Here is a 26,505-nt window from a genome sequence, read left to right as displayed (position 1 = left end):
ACGTGTCTGTAGGCAGCCCCCGGTACCAGCCTGACTAGACGTGTCTGTAGGCAGTGTCTAGATTGTCTGTAGGCAGCCCGGTACCAGCCTGTTGTGTCTGTATGGAGGCCCGGTACCAGTTTAAACATGGAATGGAAGTACTTTAGTGCAAAAATAAATAAATATATAAATAAGTGTTTAAATATTTTTTTAACAAATCCTACAAAGTCCTCATCTTTGTTATCTCTCTCAGATATAGGACAGACACTTCAAAATATACGTCCATTTGATTTATCCCTCACAGACTTTATCACAGTGACAGTATTTTTCAGTTCCAACCCATTTCTGTAACAGACCTTCCTCCTTAAGTTTCCCAAAACCACAAGCGATGCCTGTTAACGTTCAGACTGAACGTCTGGCCTCTTAAAGTCCCCTGGAAGAAGATGCCCCATCAATCGGTGCTAAAGGTCGTTGGCCTCTATGAAGGGGGCAGGCAAGGGGTTAATAATAATAATAATAATAATAATACTAAAAGCTATTTGATTCAATTGTTTTGTCTTTCCAGAGCGGTGAGGACTGGAATATGTGAACATTGTACACTGCTGGTGATATATAACCCACCGTTGAAAATGGCCTGTGTTCTGGCGAATGGACTTGTACCTCTCTACTAACCTGGGGGACCTCAACAAGAAAGCTGAGGTCAAGCCGGACAAAATCAACACCAGGAGGTAAGCTGTTGTTCTGGTATGGATGTTATTTAAATGGACCTGGTAACAGGCCTGTTGTTCTGGTATGGATGTTATTTAAATGGACCTGGTAACAGGCCTGTTGTTCTGGCATGGATGTCATTTAAATGGACCTGGTAACAGGCCTGTTGTTCTGGCATGGATGTTATTTAAATGGACCTGGTAACAGGCCTGTTGTTCTGGCATGGATGTTATTTAAATGGACCTGGTAACAGGCCTGTTGTTCTGGTATGGATGTTATTTAAATGGACCTGGTAACAGGCCTGTTGTTCTGGCATGGATGTTATTTAAATGGACCTGGTAACAGGCCTGTTGTTCTGGCATGGATGTTATTTAAATGGACCTGGTAACAGGCCTGTTGTTCTGGTATGGATGTTATTTAAATGGACCTGGTAACAGGCCTGTTGTTCTGGTATGGATGTTATTTAAATGGACCTGGTAACAGGCCTGTTGTTCTGGTATGGATGTTATTTAAATGGACCTGGTAACAGGCCTGTTGTTCTGGCATGGATGTTATTTAAATGGACCTGGTAACAGGCCTGTTGTTCTGGTATGGATGTTATTTAAATGGACCTTGTAACAGGCCTGTTGTTCTGGCATGGATGTCATTTAAATGGACCTGGTAACAGGCCTGTTGTTCTGGTATGGATGTTATTTAAATGGACCTGGTAACAGGCCTGTTGTTCTGGTATGGATGTTATTTAAATGGACCTGGTAACAGGCCTGTTGTTCTGGTATGGATGTTATTTAAATGGACCTGGTAACAGGCCTGTTGTTCTGATGTCATTTAAATATGGATGTTATTTAAATGGACCTGGTAACAGGCCTGTTGTTCTGGTATGGATGTTATTTAAATGGACCTGGTAACAGGCCTGATGTTATTTAAATGGACCAGTCAGTATGGTCCTGGACGGCCTGATGTGACCAAATGGTCCTGGTAACAGGCCTGATGTGACCAGTCAGTATGGTCCTGGTAACAGGCCTGATGTGACCAGCCAGTATGGTCCTGGTAACAGGCCTGATGTGACCAGTCAGTATGGTCCTGGTAACAGGCCTGATGTGACCAGCCAGTATGGTCCTGGTAACAGGCCTGATGTGACCAGCCAGTATGGTCTGTATTGTGAGTTCCAGCTATGTCCAGAGTGTATGGTAAATGTTCTGTTGTGAGTTCCAGCTATGTCCAGAGTGTATGGTAAATGTTCTGTTGTGAGTTCCAGCTATGTCCAGAGTGTATGGTAAATGTTCTGTTGTGAGTTCCAGCTATGTCCAGAGTGTATGGTAAATGTTCTGTTGTGAGTTCCAGCTATGTCCAGAGTGTATGGTAAATGTTCTGTTGTGAGTTCCAGCTATGTCCAGAGTGTATGGTAAATGTTCTGTTGTGTGTTCCAGCTATGTCCAGAGTGTATGGTAAATGTTCTGTTGTGAGTTCCAGCTATGGGTATGGTAAATGTTCTGTTGTGTGTTCCAGCTATGTCCAGAGTGTATGGTAAATGTTCTGTTGTGAGTTCCAGCTATGTGTATGGTAAATGTTCTGTTGTGAGTTCCAGCTATGGGTATGGTAAATGTTCTGTTGTGAGTTCCAGCTATGTCCAGAGTTTATGGTAAATGTTCTGTTGTGAGTTCCAGCTATGTGTATGGTAAATGTTCTGTTGTGAGTTCCAGCTATGTCCAGAGTGTTAAATGTTCTGTTGTGAGTTCAGCTATGTCCATGTGTATGGTAAATGTTCTGTTGTGAGTTCCAGCTATGGGTATGGTAAAATGTTCTGTTCTTGTGTGTTCCAGCTATGTGTATGGTAAATGTTCTGTTGTGAGTTCCAGCTATGGGTATGGTAAATGTTCTGTTGTGTGTTCCAGCTATGTGTATGGTAAATGTTCTGTTGTGAGTTCCAGCTATGTTCTGTGGTGTGTTCCAGCTATGTGTATGGTAAATGTTCTGTTGTGAGTTCCAGCTATGTTCTGTTGTGAGTTCCAGCTATGTTCTGTTGTGAGTTCCAGCTATGTTCTGTTGTGAGTTCCAGCTATGTGTATGGTAAATGTTCTGTTGTGAGGTCTAGCTATGTGTATGGTAAATGTTCTGTTGTGAGTTCCAGCTATGTTCTGTTGTGAGTTCCAGCTATGTTCTGTGGTGAGTTCCAGCTATGTTCTGTGGTGTGTTCCAGCTATGTTCTGTGGTGTGTTCCAGCTATGTTCTGTGGTGTGTTCCAGCTATGTCCAGAGTGCCTGTAAGATCTTCAAGGCTGCGGAGGAGTGTCGTCTGGATGGAGACGAGGAGAAGGCCTATGTTCTCTACATGAAATACCTAACGGTTTATGATCTCATCAAGAAGAGGCCCGACTTCAAGCAGCAACAGGTGCCGACCGTGGTCCATTAGTTCACTCCGTACCACTGACGGTAGCCCTGTCTGAAACAAGTGTTTCTTTATGTGGACACGTTCAGGATCTAAACCTTCCTTGTTCTTCCATTTGGTCCCTAGTGAATACGACCCATGTTTTGCTACTCAGACCACAGAGGGAGTTCAAGCCATGCGATATGTTTTAATGGAGACTGGGAGCTCCCACCTCCCCATGTATTCAGTGGGTTTTTCAGACTGTAGGAATGTAATGGGGGGCGCAGCGTGTAGAGGGGAGAACGGGGGGGGGGGTGGTAGTGGTTGAAGAGGGATTCAACCCCATGCCGACACGGGCTGTGTGCTTGTCGACTGCAGAACTAGTGATGAGCCACACTCCCACACGGGACTGTTATGATACTGACCATATTGAGGGTTCGATCCGTACGAGGACAAGGCTTCCTACCGTGATTTCACTCTCTATTGATTTTCCCGATTGGTTATAGAATAGTACTGTCTTACTCGAAGTGGATGCTGCTGGTTTCACGTTAACCATCAATACTAAATAAAGGTACTTGACATTGTGAAAAGTCATTCCGTTTGGCAACGACACAATGTATTGATCTTTGGCCAGCTGTGTTTTTCCCCTTGTTGAGACCGCTGTCATCTGAAGCACCTTTCCTCTCTGTTGTCCAAGGAGTTCTTCCTGTCCGTGTTGGGGCCCACCAGCTTTAAAAAAGCCATAGAAGAAGCCGAGAAACTCTCTGAAAGCCTTAAACTCAGGTTGGTGTGTTGTCGTCGTTTATTCACAGACATTGCGTTCACTATGTACCGGATGTTACTAAATCAACTGGTATTCAGTTGGCATAGGTTTTAGCTGAACTTCAATAACCATGAATGGTTTGAAGGAGAACATGGACTTTACCAAAGACGGAGATACGTTGATTTGAAGCTATAGAATCTCAGCCTAATGCTTCTACAGGTTACTGTTTCTGTTTTCCTGTGTGTTTGTGTGTGTGTGTGTGTGTGTGTGTGTGTGCGTTTAGGTACGAGGAAGTCGAGGTTCGCAAAAAGCTTGAGGAGAAAGAGAGACAAGAGGAGAAGAAAAGGAGGGAGGATAAGACGGAGAAAGATGGAGGGAGGGCATCTCCGAAAGCAGGGAAAGAGATCAAGAAGGTAGGTCCCTGAATGATGACGGGGACACAACAGCTCTATCGAAGGCTGTGAGGTCGATACGTAAGCTCTGTCAGCACCACCCCTGTCGACACCACCCCTGTCGACACCACCCCTGTCAGCACCACCCCTGTCGACACCACCCCTGTCGACACCACCCCTGTCGACACCACCCCTGTCAGCACCACCCCTGTCGACACCACCCCTGTCGACACCACCCATGTCAGCACCACCCCTGTCGACACCACCCATGTCAGCACCACCCCTGTCGACACCACCCCTGTCAGCACCACCCGTTGTCGACACCATCATTTGTCGACACCAGTTGTTGTGGTTGAGAGTTGGTCCTTTAAGATGCTGTGGTCTCAGTTGTAATGTTCTGTGTTCTAGGTAAAAGAGCAGAAGGAGTTGAAAAATTTAACTTCAAAAGGTAAGGATGGTGACCAGCAAACTGACTCAAATGCTTGTTAAAAAGTTTCAGAATTTGAGGTAATACGAAGTTATGACATGAATATAAGTTGTTTTACACAACAGGTTGATGTTTATTGATTTATCCATCTTTTATTATCCCCTCCGTACCTACCTCCCTCCCTCCGTACCTCCCTCCCGCCGTACATCCCTCCCTCCGTACCTCCCTCCTGCCGTACATCCCTCCCTCCGTACCTCCCTCCCTCCCGCCGTACATCCCTCCCTCCGTACCTCCCTCCCTCCCGCCGTATCTCCCGCCGTACCTCCCTCCCGCCGTACATCCCTCCCTCCCGCCGTACATCCCTCCCTCCCGCCGTACATCCCTCCCTCCCTCCGTACATCCCTCCCTCCCGCCGTACCTCCCTCCCTCCGTACCTCCCTCCCTCCGTACCTCCCTCCCTCCGTACCTCCCTCCCTCCCCTCCCTCCCTCCGTACATCCCTCCCTCCGTACATCCCTCCCCCCGTACCTCCCTCCCTCCCGCCGTATATCCCTCCCGCCGTATATCCCTCCCTCCGTACCTCCCTCCCTCCGTACCTCCCTCCCTCCGTACCTCCCTCCCTCCGTACCTCCCTCCCTCCGTACATCCCTCCCTCCGTACATCCCTCCCTCCGTACATCCCTCCCTCCGTACATCCCTCCCGCCGTACATCCCTCCCTCCCGCCGTACATCCCTCCCTCCCGCCGTACCTCCCTCCCTCTCTCCCTCCCTCCCTCCCTCCCTACCTCCCTCTCTCCGTACCTCCCTCCCTACCTCCCTCCCCCTCCCTACCTCCCTCCGTACCTCCCTCCCTCTCTCCGTACCTCCCTCTCTCCGTACCTCCCTCTCTCCCTCCCTCCCTCCCTCCCTCCGTACCTCCCTCCCTCTCCGTACCTCCCTCCCTCTCTCCCTACCTCCCTCCGTACCTCCCTCCCTCTCTCCCTACCTCCCTCCCTCCCTACCTCCCTCCGTACCTCTCTCCGTACCTCCCTCTCTCCGTACCTCCCTCTCTCCCTACCTCCCTCCCTCCCTACCTCCCTAGCTGCGGTGTCAGCAGGAGGGATCACAGCAGAGGGGTTGTTCAAGATGATGAGGGACCAGGCCATTACGGTCATTGTGATGGACGCTCGCTGCCTCCGAGACTTCCAGGACTCACAGATCCAGGTCCCCACCCAGACTGTCATCAGTGTCCCAGAGGAGGCTATCAACCCTGGGTACGGAGGGAGCGATGGGTGACCCATGCCCAAATAAATGTATTAAAAACGACTAATAATCACTACGGGCTACAAGCTGTCTTCTCTGGGGCCACATTCAGCCCGTGGGCCGTGTGTTGTGCACCCCTGCACAGGGTAACAGGTCATCATTCTGTTCCCACAGCATCACAGTGAACCAGATTGAGGCCAATCTACCTGATGCGTCCAGAGAGACGTGGAAGAGACGGGGGTTCGTAGATTACATCATCCTACTGGACTGGTTCAGCTCTGTTACTGACCTCAAACTGGGAAGCACCTTACAAAGCCTCAAAGATGCTCTCTTCAAGGTAACATAACATAGGAATGTGTGTTTCCATTGAGGTAATGTGTGTTTCCATTGAGGTAATGTGTGTTTCCATTGAGGTAATGTGTGTTTCCATTGAGGTAATGTGTGTTTCCATTGAGGTAATGTGTGTTTCCATTGAGGTAATGTGTGTTTCCATTGAGGTAATGTGTGTTTCCATTGAGGTAATGTGTGTTTCCATTGAGGTAATGTGTGTTTCCATTGAGGTAATGTGTGTTTCCATTGAGGTAATGTGGGTTTCCATCAGTCAGTGTGTTTCCATTGAGGTAATGTGTGTTTCCATTGAGGTAATGTGTGTTTCCATTGAGGTCAGTGTGTTTCCATTGAGGTAATGTGTGTTTCCATTGAGGTAATGTGTGTTTCCATCAGTAATGTGTGTTTCCATTGAGGTAATGTGTGTTTCCATTCAGTAATGTGTGTTTCCATTGCTCTGGATAATGTGTGTTTCCATTGAGGTAATGTGTTTCCATTGAGGTAATGTGTGTTTCCTCAGTCAGTGTGTTTCCATTGAGGTAATGTGTGTTTCCTCAGTAATGTGTGTTTCCATTGAGGTAATGTGTGTTTCCATTGAGGTAATGTGTGTTTCCATTGAGGTAATGTGTGTTTCCATTGAGGTAATGTGTGTTTCCATTGAGGTAATGTGTGTTTCCTCAGTCAGTGTGTTTCCATTGAGGTAATGTGTGTTTCCATTGAGTAATGTGTGTTTCCATTGCTCAGTCAGTGTGTTTCCATTGAGGTAATGTGTGTTTCCATTGAGGTAATGTGTGTTTCCTCAGTCAGTGTGTTTCCATTGAGGTAATGTGTGTTTCCTCAGTCAGTGTGTTTCCATTGAGGTAATGTGTGTTTCCTCAGTCAGTGTGTTTCCATTGAGGTAATGTGTGTTTCCATTGAGTTAATGTGTGTTTCCATTGAGGTAATGTGTGTTTCCTCAGTCAGTGTGTTTCCATTGAGGTAATGTGTGTTTCCTCAGTCAGTGTGTTTCCATTGAGGTAATGTGTGTTTCCTCAGTCAGTGTGTTTCCATTGAGGTAATGTGTGCTTCCTCAGTCAGTGTGTTTCCATTGAGGTAATGTGTGTTTCCTCAGTCAGTGTGTTTCCATTGAGGTAATGTGTGTTCCCTCAGTCAGTGTGTTTAATTGAGGTAATGTGTGCTTCACAGTGGGACAGTACCACTATCCTGCGTAGTGAGCCCATGGTTCTGGAGGGAGGCTATGAGAGCTGGCTCCTCTTCTACCCCATGTACACATCCAACGCCAAAGTCAGACCGCCCCGAACACACAGCTACAGCACCCTCCCACAGCGTGAGTACCCCTTAACCCTTACTTTAACCCTCACCCTAACCCCCCGAACACACAGCTATAACACGCTCCCACAGTGTGAGTACCCCTTACCTTAACCCTCACCCTAACCCCCCGAACACACAGCTATAACACCTCCCACAGTGTGAGTACCCCTTAACCCAACCCTAACCCTAACCCCCCGAACACACAGCTACAGCACCCTCCCACAGCGTGAGTACCCCTTAACCCTTACCTTAACCCTAACCCCCCCCGAACACACAGCTACAGCACCCTCCCACAGCGTGAGTACCCCTTAACCCTTACCTTAACCCCGAACACACAGCTACAGCACCCTCCCACAGCGTGAGTACCCCTTAACCCTTACCTTAACCCCGAACACACAGCTATAACACCCTCCCACAGCGTGAGTACCCCTTAACCCTTACCTTAACCCCGAACACACAGCTACAACACCCTCCCACAGCGTGAGTAGTCAGCCACCAATTTTGCAAGTTCTCCCACTTAAAAAGATGAGAGAGGGCTGTAATTTTCATCATAGGTACACTTCAACTATGACAGACAAAATGAAAAAAAAAATCCAGAAAATCACATTGTAGGATTTTTAATGAATTTATTTGCAAATTATGTCTGACCCACTGGGAATGTGAAAATTCAAAAAAATAATTCTCTACTATTATTCTGACATTTCACATTCTTAAAATAAAGTGGTGATCCTACCTGACCTAAGACAGGGCATTTTTACTAGGATTAAAAATCAGGAATTGTTAACTGAGTTTAAATGTATTTGGCTAAGGTGTAAGTGAACTTCTATTTCTTATTCCATCCCTTCGATTTGTGTGTATAAGGTAGTTGTGGAATTGTTAGATAGTGCTGCACTGTCAGAACTAGGAGCACAAGCATTTCACTACACTCTCATTAACATCTGTGTATATGTGTGGTATGTGACCAATAACATCTCTTAACCATGTGTATGTGACCAATAACATGTGATTTGGTTTAGACCTCTGGATTAGGAGTTATTGTATCATTACTTGTTCATGTTTTCTGTTGAGCAGTGAACTTCAGCTACCCGTCACTGGAGGAGCCCAAACCTCCAACCCCTCCTCCCCCGAGCCGGACCCTGAACCCCAGGCTCCCCTGCCTCCCTGGGTAGCGTACAGGTGAACGGTGCCCCCCTGGAGGAACTGACCCCCTCCACATGGATGGAGGCTGACGCCACAGACTCACCCCACACAGGGTTCACTCACCCTGGAGTAGACCACAGCAAGAAGGACCCTGGAGCTGGTCCAGGGACCCCCAGCCAGCCTGGAGGGACAGCCAAGCACATCCCACAGGTTACTGCACGAGCTCATGCATTTGTTTGTTTTTATCATTCATTCAATAAATATTTAGCTTTTTAAATATATTAAAAGCATAGTTTACCCATCACAATATGACATTGGGTTCATTATTTATTTCTTTAACCTTTATTTAACCAGGCAAGTCAGTTAAGAACTAATTCTTATTTTCAATGACTGCCTAGGAATAGTGGGTTAACTGCCTGTTCAGGGGCAGAACGACAGATTTGTACCTTGTCAGCTCGGGGTTTGAACTTGCAACCTTCCGGTTACTATGTGGGAAAATGGTAATGTATTACGTACCATGGCTTGCATTGGATTTGTGATACAAGTCCTAAAACCAATAGCGTTTTGAAAACAGTGCCAGGGAAAACTAAACTAAATCATGGATCGTTCTCATACATTGAGACGGCGTACAGGGTAAAGGAAACCAATTGTCATTTGGGTCAACTGTCCCTTCAAATATATTTCAAGAGAACGTCACAATGAGATATTGATAGCTTTTTCCTAGTTCTCAATAGTCCAGAAAGACTGTGTTAATGTCACCACCTAACCTGCCCAGGGACTTCGGTTGAAAATTAGCCGGCTGGCTAAAACCGGCACTTTTACAGAAACGTTGATTTAATGTGCACTGTCCAAGTAAAAATGTAAACTCAAAACTTAAATTTCTGCTTTTTATTGTTCTTCAAATGTCTAATTAAAAGCTTAATCCTCCCTGTTTGTTACCCCCCCCCCCCCCCTCTCCTGCCGTTCCTCGCTCCCCCAGATCGACCGTACCAAGAAGCCATCAGTCAGAGTCTCAGACGGGTCTAAACCCCCCCTGGATGCCCTCCCCAGGGACCTGCCCCCCCTCCTCCCAGAATGGCCCGTCTGTACCCCAACCCAACCGCTCAGTCAAACCGGCCTTTGACCCGGCGGTGCCGCTGACGGACGAGGAACGAGGTCAGATCCACACAGAGACGGCGGCTCTGATGGAGAAGGCCCGGAGAGAGCAGGAACAACGCAAACAGGAACGCCACACCGAGGAGGAGTGGAGAGAGAGGGAACGCCGGGAGAAGGAAAATGAGGAGATGGAGAGGAGGAAAGAGGAAGAGAACAGGACTCAGGAGAGGAAGAGGTTGGAGAGACACAAGGCAGAGGAGGAGAAGGAGAACGGGGTTAGGGAAGAGCGAGAGAAGAGGGGGAAGGAGCAGAGGGAGGATACACCGACCAATGGTGATTCTCTGGACTCGCCGGCTCCCAACCGTATCGTCACGGAGATTAAGGTCAGTGTCTCTGTCTATCTGTGGCTGCGTTCTGATTCTCTACCCTTCTCATAGAAGGCGTTCACTCATGTCATTTAAAGCTTTGGTTTGGTGCACGCATGGGAGGAGGGAGTTTCCACCATCTTCCTCACACCAGTCCTTTTAAAACCATGAGGAGTGAACAACTTCATGGTATCCAATTGGTAGTTAGTCGCTGCAACTCCTGTGCGTCCTCCGAAACCCAACCAAGCCGCACGGATTCTTGACACAATGTCCACTTCAACTGGACTTAACCTGGAAGCCAGCCGCACCAATGTGTCGGAGGTGACCGTGTCAGCACTGCACCCCCCCACCGCTAGTGCGCGATGGGACAAGGACAGACCCTCCCCTAACCCAGACGACGCTGGGCCAGTTGTTCTCCCAGTCGAGGCCGGCTGCGACTGAGCCTGGATTCGAACCCAGAATCTCGAGTGGCACAGCCTTAGACCACTGCGCCACTCCGGAGGCCAGTGTCTGTCATTATACCCTGTTATACCCTGACTACAATGCTCACGTCACAAAATAAATGTAGAAATGTATGTTATTCAATTATTGCACCTGCGCGGCTCGCACGCGTCAACGAGCGTCTCCGTTGCCAAGGGCTAAAAAGAAGTCAGTTCTATTTCTGACGCAGATCACACTGCAAGTCCTGCCTCTCCCATCTCCTCATTGGTTTATAGAAGCAGGTACCCACGTGCCATCTTCTCATTGGTTATACCCACGTGGGGGATTGAAAGATGAACTGTTGCCGGTTGTTGTGGTAATACTATGAAAGTTTTTAGATGCCAATTACAATATAAGTTCAAAGATGAAAAAGCCTGCAAGGAGGAGAGATGACTAGAAACAACTTGGTTGACCGTTTTATGTGTGGATTAATTGTCGGAGTAGAGGACCTTGTGCATTTCAGGAAAAATAACAACTCAATGTTTATATCCCAGGACAAATGAGCTAGCAACAGCAAGCTAGCTAGCTAAATTGCCATAAATGTTTAATACTTTTCGACTTGTCCCCAAATTAATGTAATTGGTTCAGAGTTTGTTTTGATATTTTAACCTGCGTGTCGTGATCGCGTTTGATGTAGGGGGACAAAATAAATGTATGCACGATGGCGCTAATGCGCAGCCGGTTTGGGTTCCTTTATTTATACAGGTACGTCAATTAAGAACATATTCTTATTTACAATGATGAACTGTCAAGCACATCAATACACAACAATGACTCTATACACATCTATATTCACATCAATTACACTACACACCCCCTGGCTTCTGCTACCCAAATATTGTAACCCAACTAAACGTCCTCTCACTGTCAACTGCGTTTATTTTCAGCAAACTTAACCTGTGTAAAAATTTGTATGAACATAACAAGATTCAACAACCGAGACAAAAACTCAAATGGAAAAATGTGTCCCTGAACAAAGGGGGGTCAAAATCAAAAGTAACAGTCTCTGGAGTGGTGTGGCCACCAGCTGCATTAAGTACTGCAGTGCATCTCCTCCTCATGGACTGCACCAGATTTGCCAGTTCTCGCTGTGAGATGTTACCCCACTCTTCCACCAAGGGACGTGAAAGTTCCCGGACATTTCTGTGGGGAATGGCCCTAGCCCTCACCCTCCGATCCAACAGGTCCCAGACATTTCTGGGGGGAATGGCTCTAGCCCTCACCCTCCGATCCAACAGGTCCCAGACATCCCTGGGGGGAATGGCCCTAGCCCTCACCCTCCGATCCAACAGGTCCCAGACATCCCTGGGGGAATGGCCCTAGCCCTCACCCTCCGATCCAACAGGTCCCAGACGTGCTCAATGGTATTGAGATCCGGGCTCTTCGCTGGCCATGGCAGAAAATTGACATTCCTGTCTTGCAGGAAATCACGCACAGAACGAGCAGTATAGCTGGTGGCATTCTCATGCTGGAGGGTCATGTCAGGATGAGCCTGCAGGAAGTGTACTACATGAGGGAGGATGATGTCTTCCCTGTAACGCACAGCGTTGAGATTGCCTGCGATGACGACAAGCTCAGTCCGATGATGCTGTGACACACCACCCCAGACCATGACGGACCCTCCACCTCCAAATCGATCCCGCTCCAGAGTACATCAATCATGCTCCAGAGCACAGGCCTCGGTGTAACTCTCATTCCTTCAACGATAAATGCGAATCCGCTCACCCTTGGTGAGACAAAATCACAACTCGTCAGTGAAGAGCACTTTTTGCTAGTCCAGTCTGGTCCAGTGACGGTGGGTTTGTGCCCATAGGCGACATTGTTGCCGGTGATGTCTGGTGGGGACCTGCCTTACAACAGGCCTACAAGCCAACCTCTCTCAGCCTATTGTGGACAGTCTTAGCACTGATGGAGGGATTGTGCATTATTGGTGTAACTCGGGCAGTTGTTGTTGCCATCCTGTACCTGTCCCTCAGGTGTGATGTTCGGATGTACCGATCCTGTGTAGGTGTTGTTACACGTGGTCTGCCACACGTGGTCTGCCACTGCGAGGAGGATCAGCTGTCCGTCCTGTCTCCCTGTAGCGCTGTCTTAGGCGTCTCAGAGTACAGACATGGCAATTTATTGCCCTGGCCACATTTGCAGTCCTCGTGCCTCCTTGCAGCATGCCTAAGGCACGTTCACGCAGATGAGCAGGGACCCTGGGCATCTTTCTTTTGGTGTTTTTCAGAGTCAGTAGAAAGGCCACTTACTGTCCTAAGTTTTCATAACTGTGACCTTAATTGCCTACCGTCTGTAAGCTGTTAGTGTCTTAACGACCATTCCACAGGTGCATGTTCATTAATTGTTTATGGTTAATTGAATAAGAAATACAGTGTAGACATTTGCCAGCATCCCAGAGTCGCCTTGTCACTGATGTTGAGACTGTTGTTTTGCAGGTAGTGTTTAATGAAGCTGCCAGTTTTGAGGCGTCTATTTCTCAAACTAAACACTCTGTTCTCTTGCTCTGTTGTGCACCGGGGCCTCCCACTCCTCTTTCTATTGTGGTTAGAGCCAGTTTCCGCTGTTCTGTGAAGGGAGTAGTACACAGAGTTGTACAAGATCTTCAGTTTCTTGGCAATTTCTCGCATGGAATAGCCTTCATCAGAACAAGAATAGACTGACGAGTTTCAGAAGAAAGTGCTTTGTTTCTGGCCATTTTGAGCCTGTAATGGAACCCACAAACGCTGATGCTCCAGATTCTCAGATAGCCTAAAGAAGGCCATTTTTATTGCTTCTTTAATCAGGACAACAGTTTTCAGCTATAATAATAATAATAATAATATAATTGCAAAGGGTTTTCTAATGATCAATTACAAGCACCATGCTCTACCAACTGAGCTAAAATGCTAAACAAAGGGGTTTTCTTGATTAGCCTTTTAAAATGCTAAACTTTGATTAACTAACACAACGTGCCATCAGTAGTGATGGTTACTGATAATGGGCCTCTGTACACCTATGTTCGTAGATATTCCATTTGAAAAATCAGCCGTTTCCAGCTACAATAGTCATTTACAACATTAACAATGTCTTCACTGTATTTCTGATCAATTTGATATTATTTTATTCTTTCAAAAATGACATTTCTAAGTGACTCCAAACAGTAGTGTATGTACAGTAGTATGTACAGTTGAAGTGGGAAGTTTACATACACTTAGGTTGGAGTCATTAAAACGCGTTTTTCAACCACTCCACAAAAATGTCTTGTTAATAACAAACTATAGTTTTGGCAAGTTGGTTAGGACATGTACTTTGTGCATGACACAAGTCATTTTTCCAACTCCACCAACTTTAAGGACTTTTGGAGATCATTCCACATGAGTGGTGCCACAAGACTAAAAGCAGATTGACCTCCAGGGTTCGCTATCCCTGAGTCCAGGTCTGGTAACTTGTACGTCTGAAGGTTACCAATGCGGTCAATTATGACGGATGTTTTGCTAGAGGGCTTTCTAACCAAAAAGAGCGCAATGGCATCCAACGACGAGACTTCAAGGAGGGCCAGCCTACTTTCTCCGTCTGTCTGTGGCAGTGAGTCTCTGTTTCTGTGATGCTGAAAGAGACACTAAGCATCTAACCGTTTCTCCCAGTCTCTACTGTACCTTTTCAGCCCAACACCAGTAAGCCCATCCCATAGCCAACCCATCTCTTAATATAAACCCCATCCATCCATCTCACCAGTCTGATAGTATCCACAATTTGATACTATCCGTTAGCCACCAGTTAGTAAGCAGTCTGTCCCCAATGACCAGCGGAAATCTGATAAGCCCATCCCATGTGTAACCCATATCCTACTACAGTGGTTCTCAAACCTCTCCTTGGGGACCCCCAGCCGGTCCAAACCTCTCCTCAGGGACCCCCAGCCGGTCCAAACCTCTCCTCAGGGACCCCCAGCCGGTCCAAACCTCTCCTCAGGGACCCCCAGCTGGTCCAAACCTCTCCTCAGGGACCCCCAGCTGGTCCAAACCTCTCCTCAGGGACCCCCAGCTGGTCCAAACCTCTCCTCAGGGACCCCCAGCTGTCCAAACCTCTCCTCAGGGACCCCAGCTGGTCTCTCCTCAGGTACCTCCAGCCGGTCCATGTATTTGATCTACAACTTGTCAACGAATCATCAGGCCCTTGACCTGGCGAATCAATCATCAGGCCCTTGACCTGGCGAATCAATCATCAGGCCCTTGACCTGGCCAATCAAACATCAGGCCCTAGACCTGGTGAATCAATCAGGCCCTTGATTAGGTGAATGTCATCATGCTCTTGACTAGGCAAATCAATTATCTGGCCCTTGACCTGGCGAATCAATCATCAGGGCCCATAGACCTGGCGAATCAATCATCAGGCCCTAGACCTGGCGAATCAATCATCAGGCCCTTGACCTGGTGAATCAATCATCAGGCCCTTGACTGGTTGGTGAATCAATCATCAGGCCCTTGACCTGGTGAATCAGGTGAGATAGTTTAGGGTTACCTTTGTGAAACACCTGGGGGGTTCCTGAGGAGAGATTTGGAGAACCACTGTCCTAATATACAGCCCATCAATCTCACTGATACCCATAAAGCTAATCTGTACAGTGAAATGATGTGAGCTGTACTGTGCTGTGTCCCTCCCAAACCCCAGGCTCCCTCCCCCATGAAGCTTAGTGGTGATGTAAAGAGGAGTCGTCAGCCTGGGACGTTAAAGCATAGAACAGTTGATGACTATGTCATACCCAAGGTATATAATCACCACTCCGAACCACCACCTCATTATGGCATGTTGTTGTTTTAGAAAAAGCTTCAGTATTTATTTAGGAGTTTGTTTCTGCATCCAGGCTGCATGGTCTCGACCGCTGTTGGAAATGGCGGGATGCAAATGGCGTTATGGGGACGTTTGATCCCCAAGTTTGCTTTTTTTCTTTTCTTTTTTTAATTTGTTCTACCATCGCCTGCCGGGAACGTTCTAGTGAAGCAACAGGAGAACCCTGCATTTAAATACTACTGATAGCTGTCCCCCTTTGACTGGGTATTTAAATACTACCGATAGCTGTACCCCTTTGACTGGGCATTTAAACACTACCGATAGCTGTCCCCCTTTGACTGGGCATTTAAATACTACCGATAGCTGTCCCCCTTTGACTGGGTATTTAAACACTACCGATAGCTGTCCCCCTTTGACTGGGTATTTAAATACTACCGATAGCTGTCCCCCTTTGTCCCAGCATTTAAATACTACCGATAGCTGTCCCCCTTTGTCCCAGCATTTAAATACTACCGATAGCTGTCCCCCTTTGACTGGGTATTTAAACACTACCGATAGCTGTACCCCTTTGACTGGGCATTTAAATACTACCGATAGCTGTCCCCCTTTGACTGGGCATTTAAATACTACCGATAGCTGTCCCCCTTTGACTGGGCATTTAAATACTACCGATAGCTGTCCCCCTTTGACTGGATATTTAAACACTACCGATAGCTGTCCCCCTTTGACTGGGCATTTAAATACTACCGATAGCTGTCCCCCTTTGACTGGGCATTTAAATACTACCGATAGCTGTCCCCCTTTGACTGGGCATTTAAATACTACCGATAGCTGTCCCCCTTTGACTGGGCATTTAAATACTACCGATAGCTGTCCCCCTTTGACTGGGCATTTAAACACTACCGATAGCTGTCCCCCTTTGACTGGGCATTTAAATACTACCGATAGCTGTTCCCCTTTGTCCCCTGCATTTAAATACTACCGATAGCTGTCCCCTTTTGACTGGGCATTTAAATACTACCGATAGCTGTCCCCCTTTTGACTGGGCATTTAAATACTACCGATAGCTGCCCCCCTTTTGACTGGTCAGAATTCTCCTTACATTGGCTGCGCTCTACACACTGTGTGTAACGTGTGTGTAACGTATGTGTAACGTATGTAATGTGTGTGTTGTTCCACAGCGGGAGCTCTAACCAGAGCCAGAAGTGAAGAGATGGGGAGGAGTGTACCAGGTCTGCCTGTTGGCTGGATGAAGGTAAAAACAAACACTTAACTGACATCTCAAACTATTCAACTTTTTAGTTTCTTGATGTTTAAAGAGAACTGCTAAGTAGCCAGCAAGGGGGGGAAAGCATTGAAGTGTACATATTCTATCAGTGTAATGATTAACTACATCACATGCAAATACGATGGAGAATGTTTTCACACACAACCATCTGTTCTGGGAAAAAGAAAATGGAGGACGAAATAAACTCTCCCCTCTCCTCTCTATCCTCTCTACACCAGTTCTTGGATACGGTAACCGGTACCTACCGTTACTACCATTCCCCAACCAACCGGGTGCACCGCTACCCCCCTGAGGTCAGCGTGCCCCAGACGCCCCCCTCCACCCCTCCTACGGCCAAACAGAAGCAGCCTCGCCCCGCTGAGCCAGACCAGACCATGGACCGTGACCAGGAGCAGTCCAAACTGAAACGTTCCTATTCTTCTCCAGACATCAGCCAGGACCTGAGGGAGGAGGGGCTAAAGAAGGTTACCGCCCCTATAACTGCAGCCACGCGCCCAACCTTTAACAGGGAAACCAAGTAGGTGACATCATCGTCACATGGATATGGGCCTGGTCAATATATACGTTTCACTCACTCAGATTAAGCCTACTACTGGACTAAAAAGCTATTTTTCAATGACAAATAAATATGTTTTTAAATCCTGGGGTGTATTCATTAGTTGGATTCCGTTGCAAAGCGTTTTGTCTGTTACGAAACGTTTTTCCAACGGAAACCGTTTACCGTTTTACTCTAGGAACCAAACGGAAGCCAACAGAGAAAACAGAACGAAACTGGGAGGGACCTAGCTGAAATGTCCAATCGAAACACTTTCCGTTACAAAATGTTTTGCAGCAGACACCGAATCCGACTAATGAATACACCCCTCGACTACAACTTAACCTGAGTCTGGGGTTAAAATCAACCCTTGGTCTAAATTGAATTTAAATGTTTCTAGATCATTTGGATTCATGGATATTATATAAAAATATATACTATTGGATTATGACAACTTGATTTAAAAGGTTTGAGTCTCCATAAGTATTTAATTTCTGTATGAAAGTTGACGACGTCACAGAAGCCGTTTTGTAATGTTTATTTGGCGGTACTGTGTGTAACTTGTCACTGCCGTCCGTCCCCCAGACCGTCCACCGCTAGCGTCTACACCAAGGTGGAGATCGCCCGCCCGTCTGCGGCTAAGATCCGCAACCTGAACCCTGTGTTCGGCGGTCTCGGCGCCTCGCTCACCGGCCTGCGTAACCTCGGTAACACCTGCTACATGAACTCCATCCTGCAGTGTCTCTGCAACACCCCGGCCATGGTCGACTACTTCAACAAGAACCTCTATCAGGAGGATATCAACAGGTCAGTCATGTAGTGGTAATGATAATGTAGTGGTTTATAATGTAACACCCCGGCCATGGTCGACTACTTCAACAAGAACCTCTATCAGGAGGATATCAACAGGTCAGTCATGTAGTGGTAATGATAATGTAGTGGTTTATAATGTAACACCCCGGTGGTCAACAAGAACCTCTATCAGGAGGATATCAACAGGTCAGTCATGTAGCGGTAATGATAATGTAGTAATGATAATGTAGTGGTTTATAATGTAACACCCCGGCCATGGTCGACTACTTCAACAAGAACCTCTATCAGGAGGATATCAACAGGTCAGTCATGTAGCGGTAATGATAATGTAGTAATGATAATGTAGTGGTTTATAATGTAACACCCCGGCCATGGTCGACTACTTCAACAAGAACCTCTATCAGGAGGATATCAACAGGTCAGTCATGTAGTGGTAATGATAATGTAGTAATGATAATGTAGTAATAACACTTCAACAAGAATTATTACCAAGATAAGAGAATCATACATATACAGCTAACTCTCTGTCTCTCTCTCTCTCTCTCTCTCTCTCTCTCTCTCTCTGTCTCTGTCTCTGTCTCTGTCTCTGTCTCTGTCTCTGTCTCTGTCTCTGTCTCTGTCTCTGTCTCTCTCTCTCTCTCTCTCTCTCTCTCTCTCTCTCTCTCTCTCTCTCTCTCTCTCTCTGTCTCTCTGTCTCTCTGTCTCTCTGTCTCTCTCTCTCTCTCTCTCTCTCTCTCTCTCTCTCTCTCTCTCTCTCCCTCCTCTCTGTCTGTCTCTCTCTCTCTCTCTCTCCTTCTCTCTCTCTCTCTCTCTCTCTCCCACCCTCCTTCTGTCTCTCTCTCTCTCTCTCTCCCACCCTCCTTCTGTCTCTCTCTCTCTCTCTCTCTCTCTCTCTCTCTCTCTCTCTCTGTCTCTCTCTCTCTCTGTCTCTCTCTCTCTCTCCCACCCTCCTTCTGTCTCTCTTTTTCTTGCTGTCACTCTCTCCCTTCCTCCGTCTGTCTCTCTCTCTCGGTCTCTCCCTCTCTGTCTCTCTCCTTCCCTCTCTCTCTTCCTCCCTCTCTATGTCTGTCTCTGTCTCTCGCGCTCTCTCTCTCTCTGTGTCACTCCCCCCCCCCCGACAGGGCAAACATCCTGGGTCACCGAGGCGAGGTGGCAGAGGAGTTTGGTGTGATCATGAAGGCTCTGTGGTCAGGCCTGTATAAGTGTATCAGCCCCCGTGACTTTAAGGTCACTATAGGGAAGATCAATGAATCCTTCTCTGGCCATGAACAACAGGACTCCCAGGAGCTGCTGCTCTTCCTTATGGACGGACTCCACGAGGACCTCAACAAGGTGGGGAGACCGGAAAGCGGACAGGAGAAAAGTCATTAACAAGGAACATAGTGTGAACATTACCTAGAGTTGTATTGAGGAGATGGTGTGAGGAGAGAGGAGAGGAGATGGTGTGGGGAGAGAGGAGAGGAGATGGTGTGGGGAGAGAGGAGAGGAGATTGTGTGGGGAGAGAGGAGAGGAGATTGTGTGGGGAGAGAGGAGAGGAGATGGTGTGGAGAGGAGAGGAGATGGTGTGGGGAGAGGAGAGGAGATGGGGGAGAGAGGAGAGGAGATGGTGTGGGGAGAGAGGGAGAGGAGATGGTGTGGGGAGAGAGGAGAGGAGATGGTGTGGGGAGAGAGGAGAGGAGATGGTGTGGGGAGAGAGGAGAGGAGATGGTGTGGGGAGAGAGGAGAGGAGATGGTGTGGGGAGAGAGGAGAGGAGATGGTGTGGGGAGAGAGGAGAGGAGATGGTGTGGAGAGAGGAGATGGTGTGGAGAGAGGAGATGGTGTGGAGAGAGGAGATGGTGTGGAGAGAGGAGATGGTGTGGGAGAGGAGATGGTGTGGGGAGAGGAGATGGTGTGGGGAGAGGAGATGGTGTGGGGAGAGAGGAGAGGAGATGGTGAGGGGAGAGGAGATGGTGATGGGAGGGGGAGAGGAGATGGTGTGGGGAGAGGAGATGGTGTGGGGGGAGAGGAGATGGCGTGGGGAGAGGAGATGGCGTGGGGAGAGGAGATGGCGTGGGAGAGGAGATGGCGTGGGGAGAGGAGATGGCGTGGGGAGAGGAGATGGCGTGGGGAGAGGAGATGGCGTGGGGAGAGGAGATGGCGTGGGGAGAGGAGATGGCGTGGGGAGAGGAGATGGCGTGGGGAGAGGAGATGGCGTGGGGAGAGGAGATGGCGTGGGGAGAGGAGATGGCGTGGGGGGGAGATGGCGTGGGGAGATGGCGTGGGGAGAGGAGATGGCGTGGGGAGAGGAGATGGCGTGGGGAGAGGAGATGGCGTGGGGAGAGGAGATGGCGTGGGGAGAGGAGATGGCGTGGGAGGAGAGGAGATGGCGTGGGGAGAGAGGAGAGGAGATGGCGTGGGGGAGAGAGGAGAGGAGATGGCGTGGGGAGAGAGGAGAGGAGATGGCGTGGGGAGAGAGGAGATGGTGAGAGGAGAGGAGATGGTGAGAGGAGAGGAGATGGTGAGAGGAGATGAGATGGAGAGAGGAGAGGAGAGGAGATGGTGTGGGGAGAGAGGAGATGGTGTGGGGAGAGAGGAGATGGTGTGGGGAGAGAGGAGATGGTGTGGGGAGAGAGGAGATGGTGTGGGGAGGGAGGAGATGGTGTGGGGAGGAGAGGAGATGGTGTGGGGAGGGAGGAGAGGAGATGGTGTGGGGAGGGAGGAGAGGAGATGGTGTGGGGAGAGGAGATGGTGTGGGGAGAGGAGATGGTGTGGGAGAGGAGATGGTGTGAGGAGAGGAGATGGTGTGAGGAGAGGAGATGGTGTGAGGAGAGGAGATGGTGTGAGGAGAGGAGATGGTGTGAGGAGAGGAGATGGTGTGAGGAGAGGAGATGGTGTGAGGAGAGGAGATGGTGTGAGGAGAGGAGATGGTGTGAGGAGAGGAGATGGGGAGGGAGGAGAGGAGATGGGGAGGGAGGAGAGGAGATGGGGAGAGGAGATGAGATGGAGAGGAGATGGTGAGAGGAGATGAGATGGTGAGAGGAGATGAGATGGTGTGAGGAGAGAGGAGAGGAGATGGTGTGAGGAGAGAGGAGAGGAGATGGTGTGAGGAGAGGAGAGAGGAGAGGAGATGGTGTGAGGAGAGAGGAGAGGAGATGGTGTGAGCAGAGAGGAGAGGAGATGGCGTGGGGAGAGAGGAGAGGAGATGGCGTGGGGAGAGAGGAGAGGAGATGGCGTGGGAGAGAGGAGAGGAGATGGCGTGGGGAGAGAGGAGAGGAGATGGCGTGGGGAGAGAGGAGAGGAGATGGCGTGGGGAGAGAGGAGAGGAGATGGCGTGGGGAGAGAGGAGAGGAGATGGCGTGGGGAGAGAGGAGAGGAGGTGATGGCGTGGGGAGAGAGGAGAGGAGGTGGTGGCGTGGGGAGAGAGGAGAGGAGGTGGCGTGGGGAGAGAGGAGAGGAGGTGGTGGTGTGGGGAGAGAGGAGAGGAGGTGGTGTGGGGAGAGAGGAGAGGAGATGGTGTGGGGATGGTGTCTGTCCTCTGTCTCTCTGTCCATGTTGTAATGACCTGTCCTCTGTCTGTCTCTGTCCATGTTGTAATGACCAGTCCTCTGCCTCTCCATGTTGTAATGACCCATGTTGTAATGACCTGTCCTCTGTCTCTCCATGTTGTAATGACCTGTCCTCTGTCTGTCTCTGTCCATGTTGTATGACCTGTCCTCTGTCTCTCTCTGAAGGCTGCTAACCGTAAGGGTTACATAGAGGAGGAGAATGACGATCTGGACGACCAGCGGGCTGCTGACCAGGCCTGGACCAAACACAAGCTGCTCAACGAGTCTGTCATCGTAGCGCTGTTCCAGGGTCAGTTTAAGAGCACAGTTCAGTGTCTCACCTGCCACAGGAAGTCCCGCACCTTCGAGACCTTTATGTACCTGACCCTGCCGCTGGCCTCCACCAACAAGTGTTCCCTGCAAGTAAGACAACACCTGTGTTTACACATACGGCTCTTCCAAATCAATACCCTTTTCTGATATTTTAAGTAGAAATTGGTCAAAAATATAGCATTTTATAAGCCTGTTATATTAAATTAAGGGCCCATATGGAAAATTCAATAAATAAGTACTTTTTTTTTTCAATTTAAAGTTTTATTAAGTCTTCTTGTTTTTCAATCAACCAACAAAACACATTCCACATTCACAGATGTGACAGGCTTTAAAAAAAAGTTTAAATATATAATAATAATCATTTAAAAAATACAATTAAAATAAAAGATTTTAGAATAATAATATATATATTTTTATATGAATAAAAAGGAGCTGAAGTGCCACAGCGTTTTGACATGTCCCTTTGTGCATCTTTCTGACTTGTAGGAAGATTAGAACCCAGTTCATTTCCCCATCAGGGTAAAGCCCTGGTGATTCTGTATCTTTCTGACTTGTAGGAAGATTAGAACCCAGTTCATTTCCCCATCAGGGTAAAGCCCTAGTTATTCTGCATCTTTCTGGTTATTCTGCACCATGTCCTACTGTCCTGAAGCTGTCTAATCTAACCATGTCCAACTGTCCTGAAGCTGTCTAATCTAACCATGTCCTACTGTCCTGAAGCTGTCTAATCTAACCATGTCCTACTGTCCTGAAGCTGTCTAATCTAACCATGTCCTACTGTCCTGAAGCTGTCTAATCTAACCATGTCCTACTGTCCTGAAGCTGTCTAATCTAACCATGTCCTACTGTCCTGAAGCTGTCTAATCTAACCATGTCCTACTGTCCCGAAGCTGTCTAATCTAACCATGTCCTACTGTCCTGAAGCTGTCTAATCTAACCATGTCCAACTGTCCTGAAGCTGTCTAATCTAACCATGTCCTACTGTCCTGAAGCTGTCTAATCTAACCATGTCCTACTGTCCTGAAGCTGTCTAATCTAACCATGTCCTACTGTCCTGAAGCTGTCTAATCTAACCATGTCCTACTGTCCTGAAGCTGTCTAATCTAACCATGTCCTACTGTCCTGAAGCTGTCTAATCTAACCATGTCCAACTGTCCTGAAGCTGTCTAATCTAACCATGTCCTACTGTCCTGAAGCTGTCTAATCTAACCATGTCGTCCTGTCCTGAAGCTGTCTAATCTAACCATGTCCTACTGTCCTGAAGCTGTCTAATCTAACCATGTCCAACTGTCCTGAAGCTGTCTAATCTAACCATGTCCAACTGTCCTGAAGCTGTCTAATCTAACCATGTCCAACTGTCCTGATGCTGTCTAATCTAACCATGTCCTACTGTCCTGAAGCTGTCTAATCTAACCATGTCCAACTGTCCTGAAGCTGTCTAATCTAACCATGTCCTACTGTCCTGAAGCTGTCTAATCTAACCATGTCCTACTGTCCTGAAGCTGTCTAATCTAACCATGTCCTACTGTCCTGAAGCTGTCTAATCTAACCATGTCCTACTGTCCTGAAGCTGTCTAATCTAACCATGTCCTACTGTCCTGAAGCTGTCTAATCTAACCATGTCCTACTGTGTGTTCCAGGACTGTCTAATCTAACCATGTCCTACTGTGTGTTCCAGGACTGTCTAATCTAACCATGTCCAACTGTCCTGAAGCTGTCTAATCTAACCATGTCCTACTGTCCTGAAGCTGTCCAATCTAACCATGTCCTACTGTCCTGAAGCTGTCTAATCTAACCATGTCCTACTGTCCTGAAGCTGTCTAATCTAACCATGGCCTACTGTCCTGAAGCCGTCTAATCTAACCATGTCCTACTGTGTGTTCCAGGACTGTCTAATCTAACCATGTCCTACTGTGTGTTCCAGGACTGTCTAATCTAACCATGTCCTACTGTGTGTTCCAGGACTGTCTAATCTAACCATGGCCTACTGTCCTGAAGCGGTCTAATCTAACCATGTCCTACTGTGTGTTCCAGGACTGTCTAATCTAACCATGTCCTACTGTGTGTTCCAGGACTGTCTAATCTAACCATGTCCTACTGTGTGTTCCAGGAACGTCTATTCTAACCATGTCCTACTGTGTTCCAGGAACTTCTAATCTAACCATGTCCTACTGTCCTGAAGCTGTCTAATCTAACCATGTCCTACTGTCCTGAAGCTGTCTAATCTAACCATGTCCTACTGTCCTGAAGCTGTCTAATCTAACCATGTCCTACTGTCCTGAAGCTGTCTAATCTAACCATGTCCAACTGTCCTGAAGCTGTCTAATCTAACCATGTCCTACTGTCCTGAAGCTGTCTAATCTAACCATGTCCAACTGTCCTGAAGCTGTCTAATCTAACCATGTCCTACTGTCCTGAAGCTGTCTAATCTAACCATGTCCTACTGTCCTGAAGCTGTCTAATCTAACCATGTTCTACTGTCCTGAAGCTGTCTAATCTAACCATGTCCTACTGTCCTGAAGCTGTCTAATCTAACCATGTCCTACTGTCCTGAAGCTGTCTAATCTAACCATGTCCTACTGTGTGTTCCAGGACTGTCTAATCTAACCATGTCCTACTGTGTGTTCCAGGACTGTCTAATCTAACCATGTCCAACTGTCCTGAAGCTGTCTAATCTAACCATGTCCTACTGTCCTGAAGCTGTCCAATCTAACCATGTCCTACTGTCCTGAAGCTGTCTAATCTAACCATGTCCTACTGTCCTGAAGCTGTCTAATCTAACCATGTCCTACTGTGTGTTCCAGGACTGTCTAATCTAACCATATCCTACTGTGTGTTCCAGGACTGTCTAATCTAACCATGTCCTACTGTGTGTTCCAGGACTGTCTAATCTAACCATGTCCTACTGTGTGTTCCCATGTCCTACTGTGTTCCAGGAACTTCTAATCTAACCATGTCCTACTGTCCTGAAGCTGTCTAATCTAACCATGTCCCCCTGTCCTGAAACCGTCTAATCTAACCATGTCCTACTGTGAAGCTGTCTAATCTAACCATGTCCTACTGTCCTGAACTGTCTAATCTAACCATGTCCTACTGTGTTCCAGGAACTGTCTAATCTAACCATGTCCTACTGTGTGTTCCAGGAAGTTGTCTAATCTAACCATGTCCTACTGTCCTGAAGCTGTCTAATCTAACCATGTCCTACTGTGTTCCAGGACTGTCTAATCTAACCATGTCCTACTGTTCCAGGAACTGTCCAATCTAACCATGTCCTACTGTTCCAGAAGCTGTCTAATCTAACCATGTCCTACTGTCCTGAAGCTGTCTAATCTAACCATGTCCTACTGTGTGTTCCAGGACTGTCTAATCTAACCATGTCCTACGTGTTCCAGGAACGTCTAATCTAACCATGTCCTACTGTCCTGAAGCTGTCTAATCTAACCATGTCCTACTGTGTGTTCCAGGACTGTCTAATCTAACCATGTCCTACTGTCTAATCCTGAAGCTGTCTAATCTAACCATGTCCTACTGTCCTGAAGCTGTCTAATCTAACCATGTCCTACTGTGTGTTCCAGGACTGTCTAATCTAACCATGTCCTACTGTGTGTTCCAGGACTGTCTAATCTAACCATGGCCTACTGTCCTGAAGCTGTCTAATCTAACCATGTCCTACTGTGTGTTCCAGGACTGTCTAATCTAACCATGTCCTACCGTGTGTTCCAGGACTGTCTAATCTAACCATGTCCTACTGTCCTGAAGCTGTCTAATCTAACCATGTCCTACTGTGTGTTCCAGGACTGTCTAATCTAACCATGTCTACTGTTCCAGGACTGTCTAATCTAACCATGTCCTCTGTCCTGAAGCTGCTCCAATCTAACCATGTCCTACCCTGTGTTCCAAGGACTGTCTAATCTAACCATGTCTACTGTGTGTTCAGGACTGTCTAATCTAACCATGTCCTACCCTGTGTTCCAGGACTGTACAATCTAGTAACCATGTCCTACTGTGTGTTCCAGGACTGTCTAATCTAACCATGTCTACCTAACTTCCCAGGACTGTCCTAATCCTAACCATGTCCTACTGTCCTGAAGCTGTCTAATCTAACCATGTCCTACCCTGTGTTCCAGGACTGTCTAATCTAACCATGTCCTACTGTGTGTTCCAGGACTGTCTAATCTAACCATGTCCTACTGTGTGTTCCAGGACTGTCTACTCTAACCATGTCCTACTGTGTGTTCCAGGACTGTCTAATCTAACCATGTCCTACTGTCCTGAAGCTGTCTAATCTAACCATGTCCTACTGTGTGTTCCAGGACTGTCTAATCTAACCATGTCCTACTGTGTGTTCCAGGACTGTCTACTCTAACCATGTCCTACTGTGTGTTCCAGGACTGTCTAATCTAACCATGTCCTACTGTGTGTTCCAGGACTGTCTAATCTAACCATGTCCTACCCTGTGTTCCAGGACTGTCTAATCTAACCATGTCCTACCCTGTGTTCCAGGACTGTCTAATCTAACCATGTCCTACCCTGTGTTCCAGGACTGTCTAATCTAACCATGTCCTACCCTGTGTTCCAGGACTGTCTGAAGTTGTTTTCTAAGGAGGAGAAGATGACCGACCAGAACAAGGTGTTCTGTCGACACTGTA

The 26,505-nt window shown here is 47.7% G+C and overlaps 2 protein-coding genes across 2 annotated transcripts; both read left to right on the top strand.

Annotated features, from left to right (window-relative positions):
* Window positions 1–627: 627 nt before the first annotated feature.
* On the top strand, window positions 628–26,505 carry usp8 (ubiquitin specific peptidase 8; the record flags this gene model as incomplete). Its single annotated transcript, XM_046348843.1, is given in 16 exon segments — window positions 628–707; window positions 2,931–3,075; window positions 3,749–3,834; window positions 4,098–4,227; window positions 4,615–4,654; window positions 5,713–5,884; window positions 6,048–6,210; window positions 7,386–7,527; window positions 8,583–8,676; window positions 9,631–9,866; window positions 16,543–16,616; window positions 16,868–17,166; window positions 17,770–17,991; window positions 19,119–19,329; window positions 21,710–21,946; window positions 26,436–26,505. Coding segments are annotated over 16 exon segments (2,401 nt in total), but the record flags the coding sequence as incomplete, so codon positions are not given.
* Window positions 8,669–16,600, top strand: LOC124034992 (capping protein inhibiting regulator of actin dynamics-like). The gene is made up of 3 exons (XM_046348379.1): window positions 8,669–8,861; window positions 9,631–10,129; window positions 16,543–16,600. Exons 2-3 carry the CDS (start codon window positions 9,689–9,691, stop codon window positions 16,552–16,554), a joined length of 453 nt encoding a protein of 150 aa, XP_046204335.1. The 5' UTR covers window positions 8,669–8,861; window positions 9,631–9,688; the 3' UTR covers window positions 16,555–16,600.

The sequence above is a fragment of the Oncorhynchus gorbuscha genome, linkage group LG05 (assembly GCF_021184085.1).
Source record: "Oncorhynchus gorbuscha isolate QuinsamMale2020 ecotype Even-year linkage group LG05, OgorEven_v1.0, whole genome shotgun sequence".
NCBI lineage: Eukaryota > Metazoa > Chordata > Actinopteri > Salmoniformes > Salmonidae > Oncorhynchus > Oncorhynchus gorbuscha.
This window is presented reverse-complemented; position numbering and strand designations above follow the sequence as displayed.

Coding starts and splice junctions, on each gene's coding strand:
- LOC124034992 (XM_046348379.1), top strand. CDS start 9,689: ATGCCCTCCCCAGGGACCTGCCCCCCCTCCTCCCAGAATGGCCCGTCT.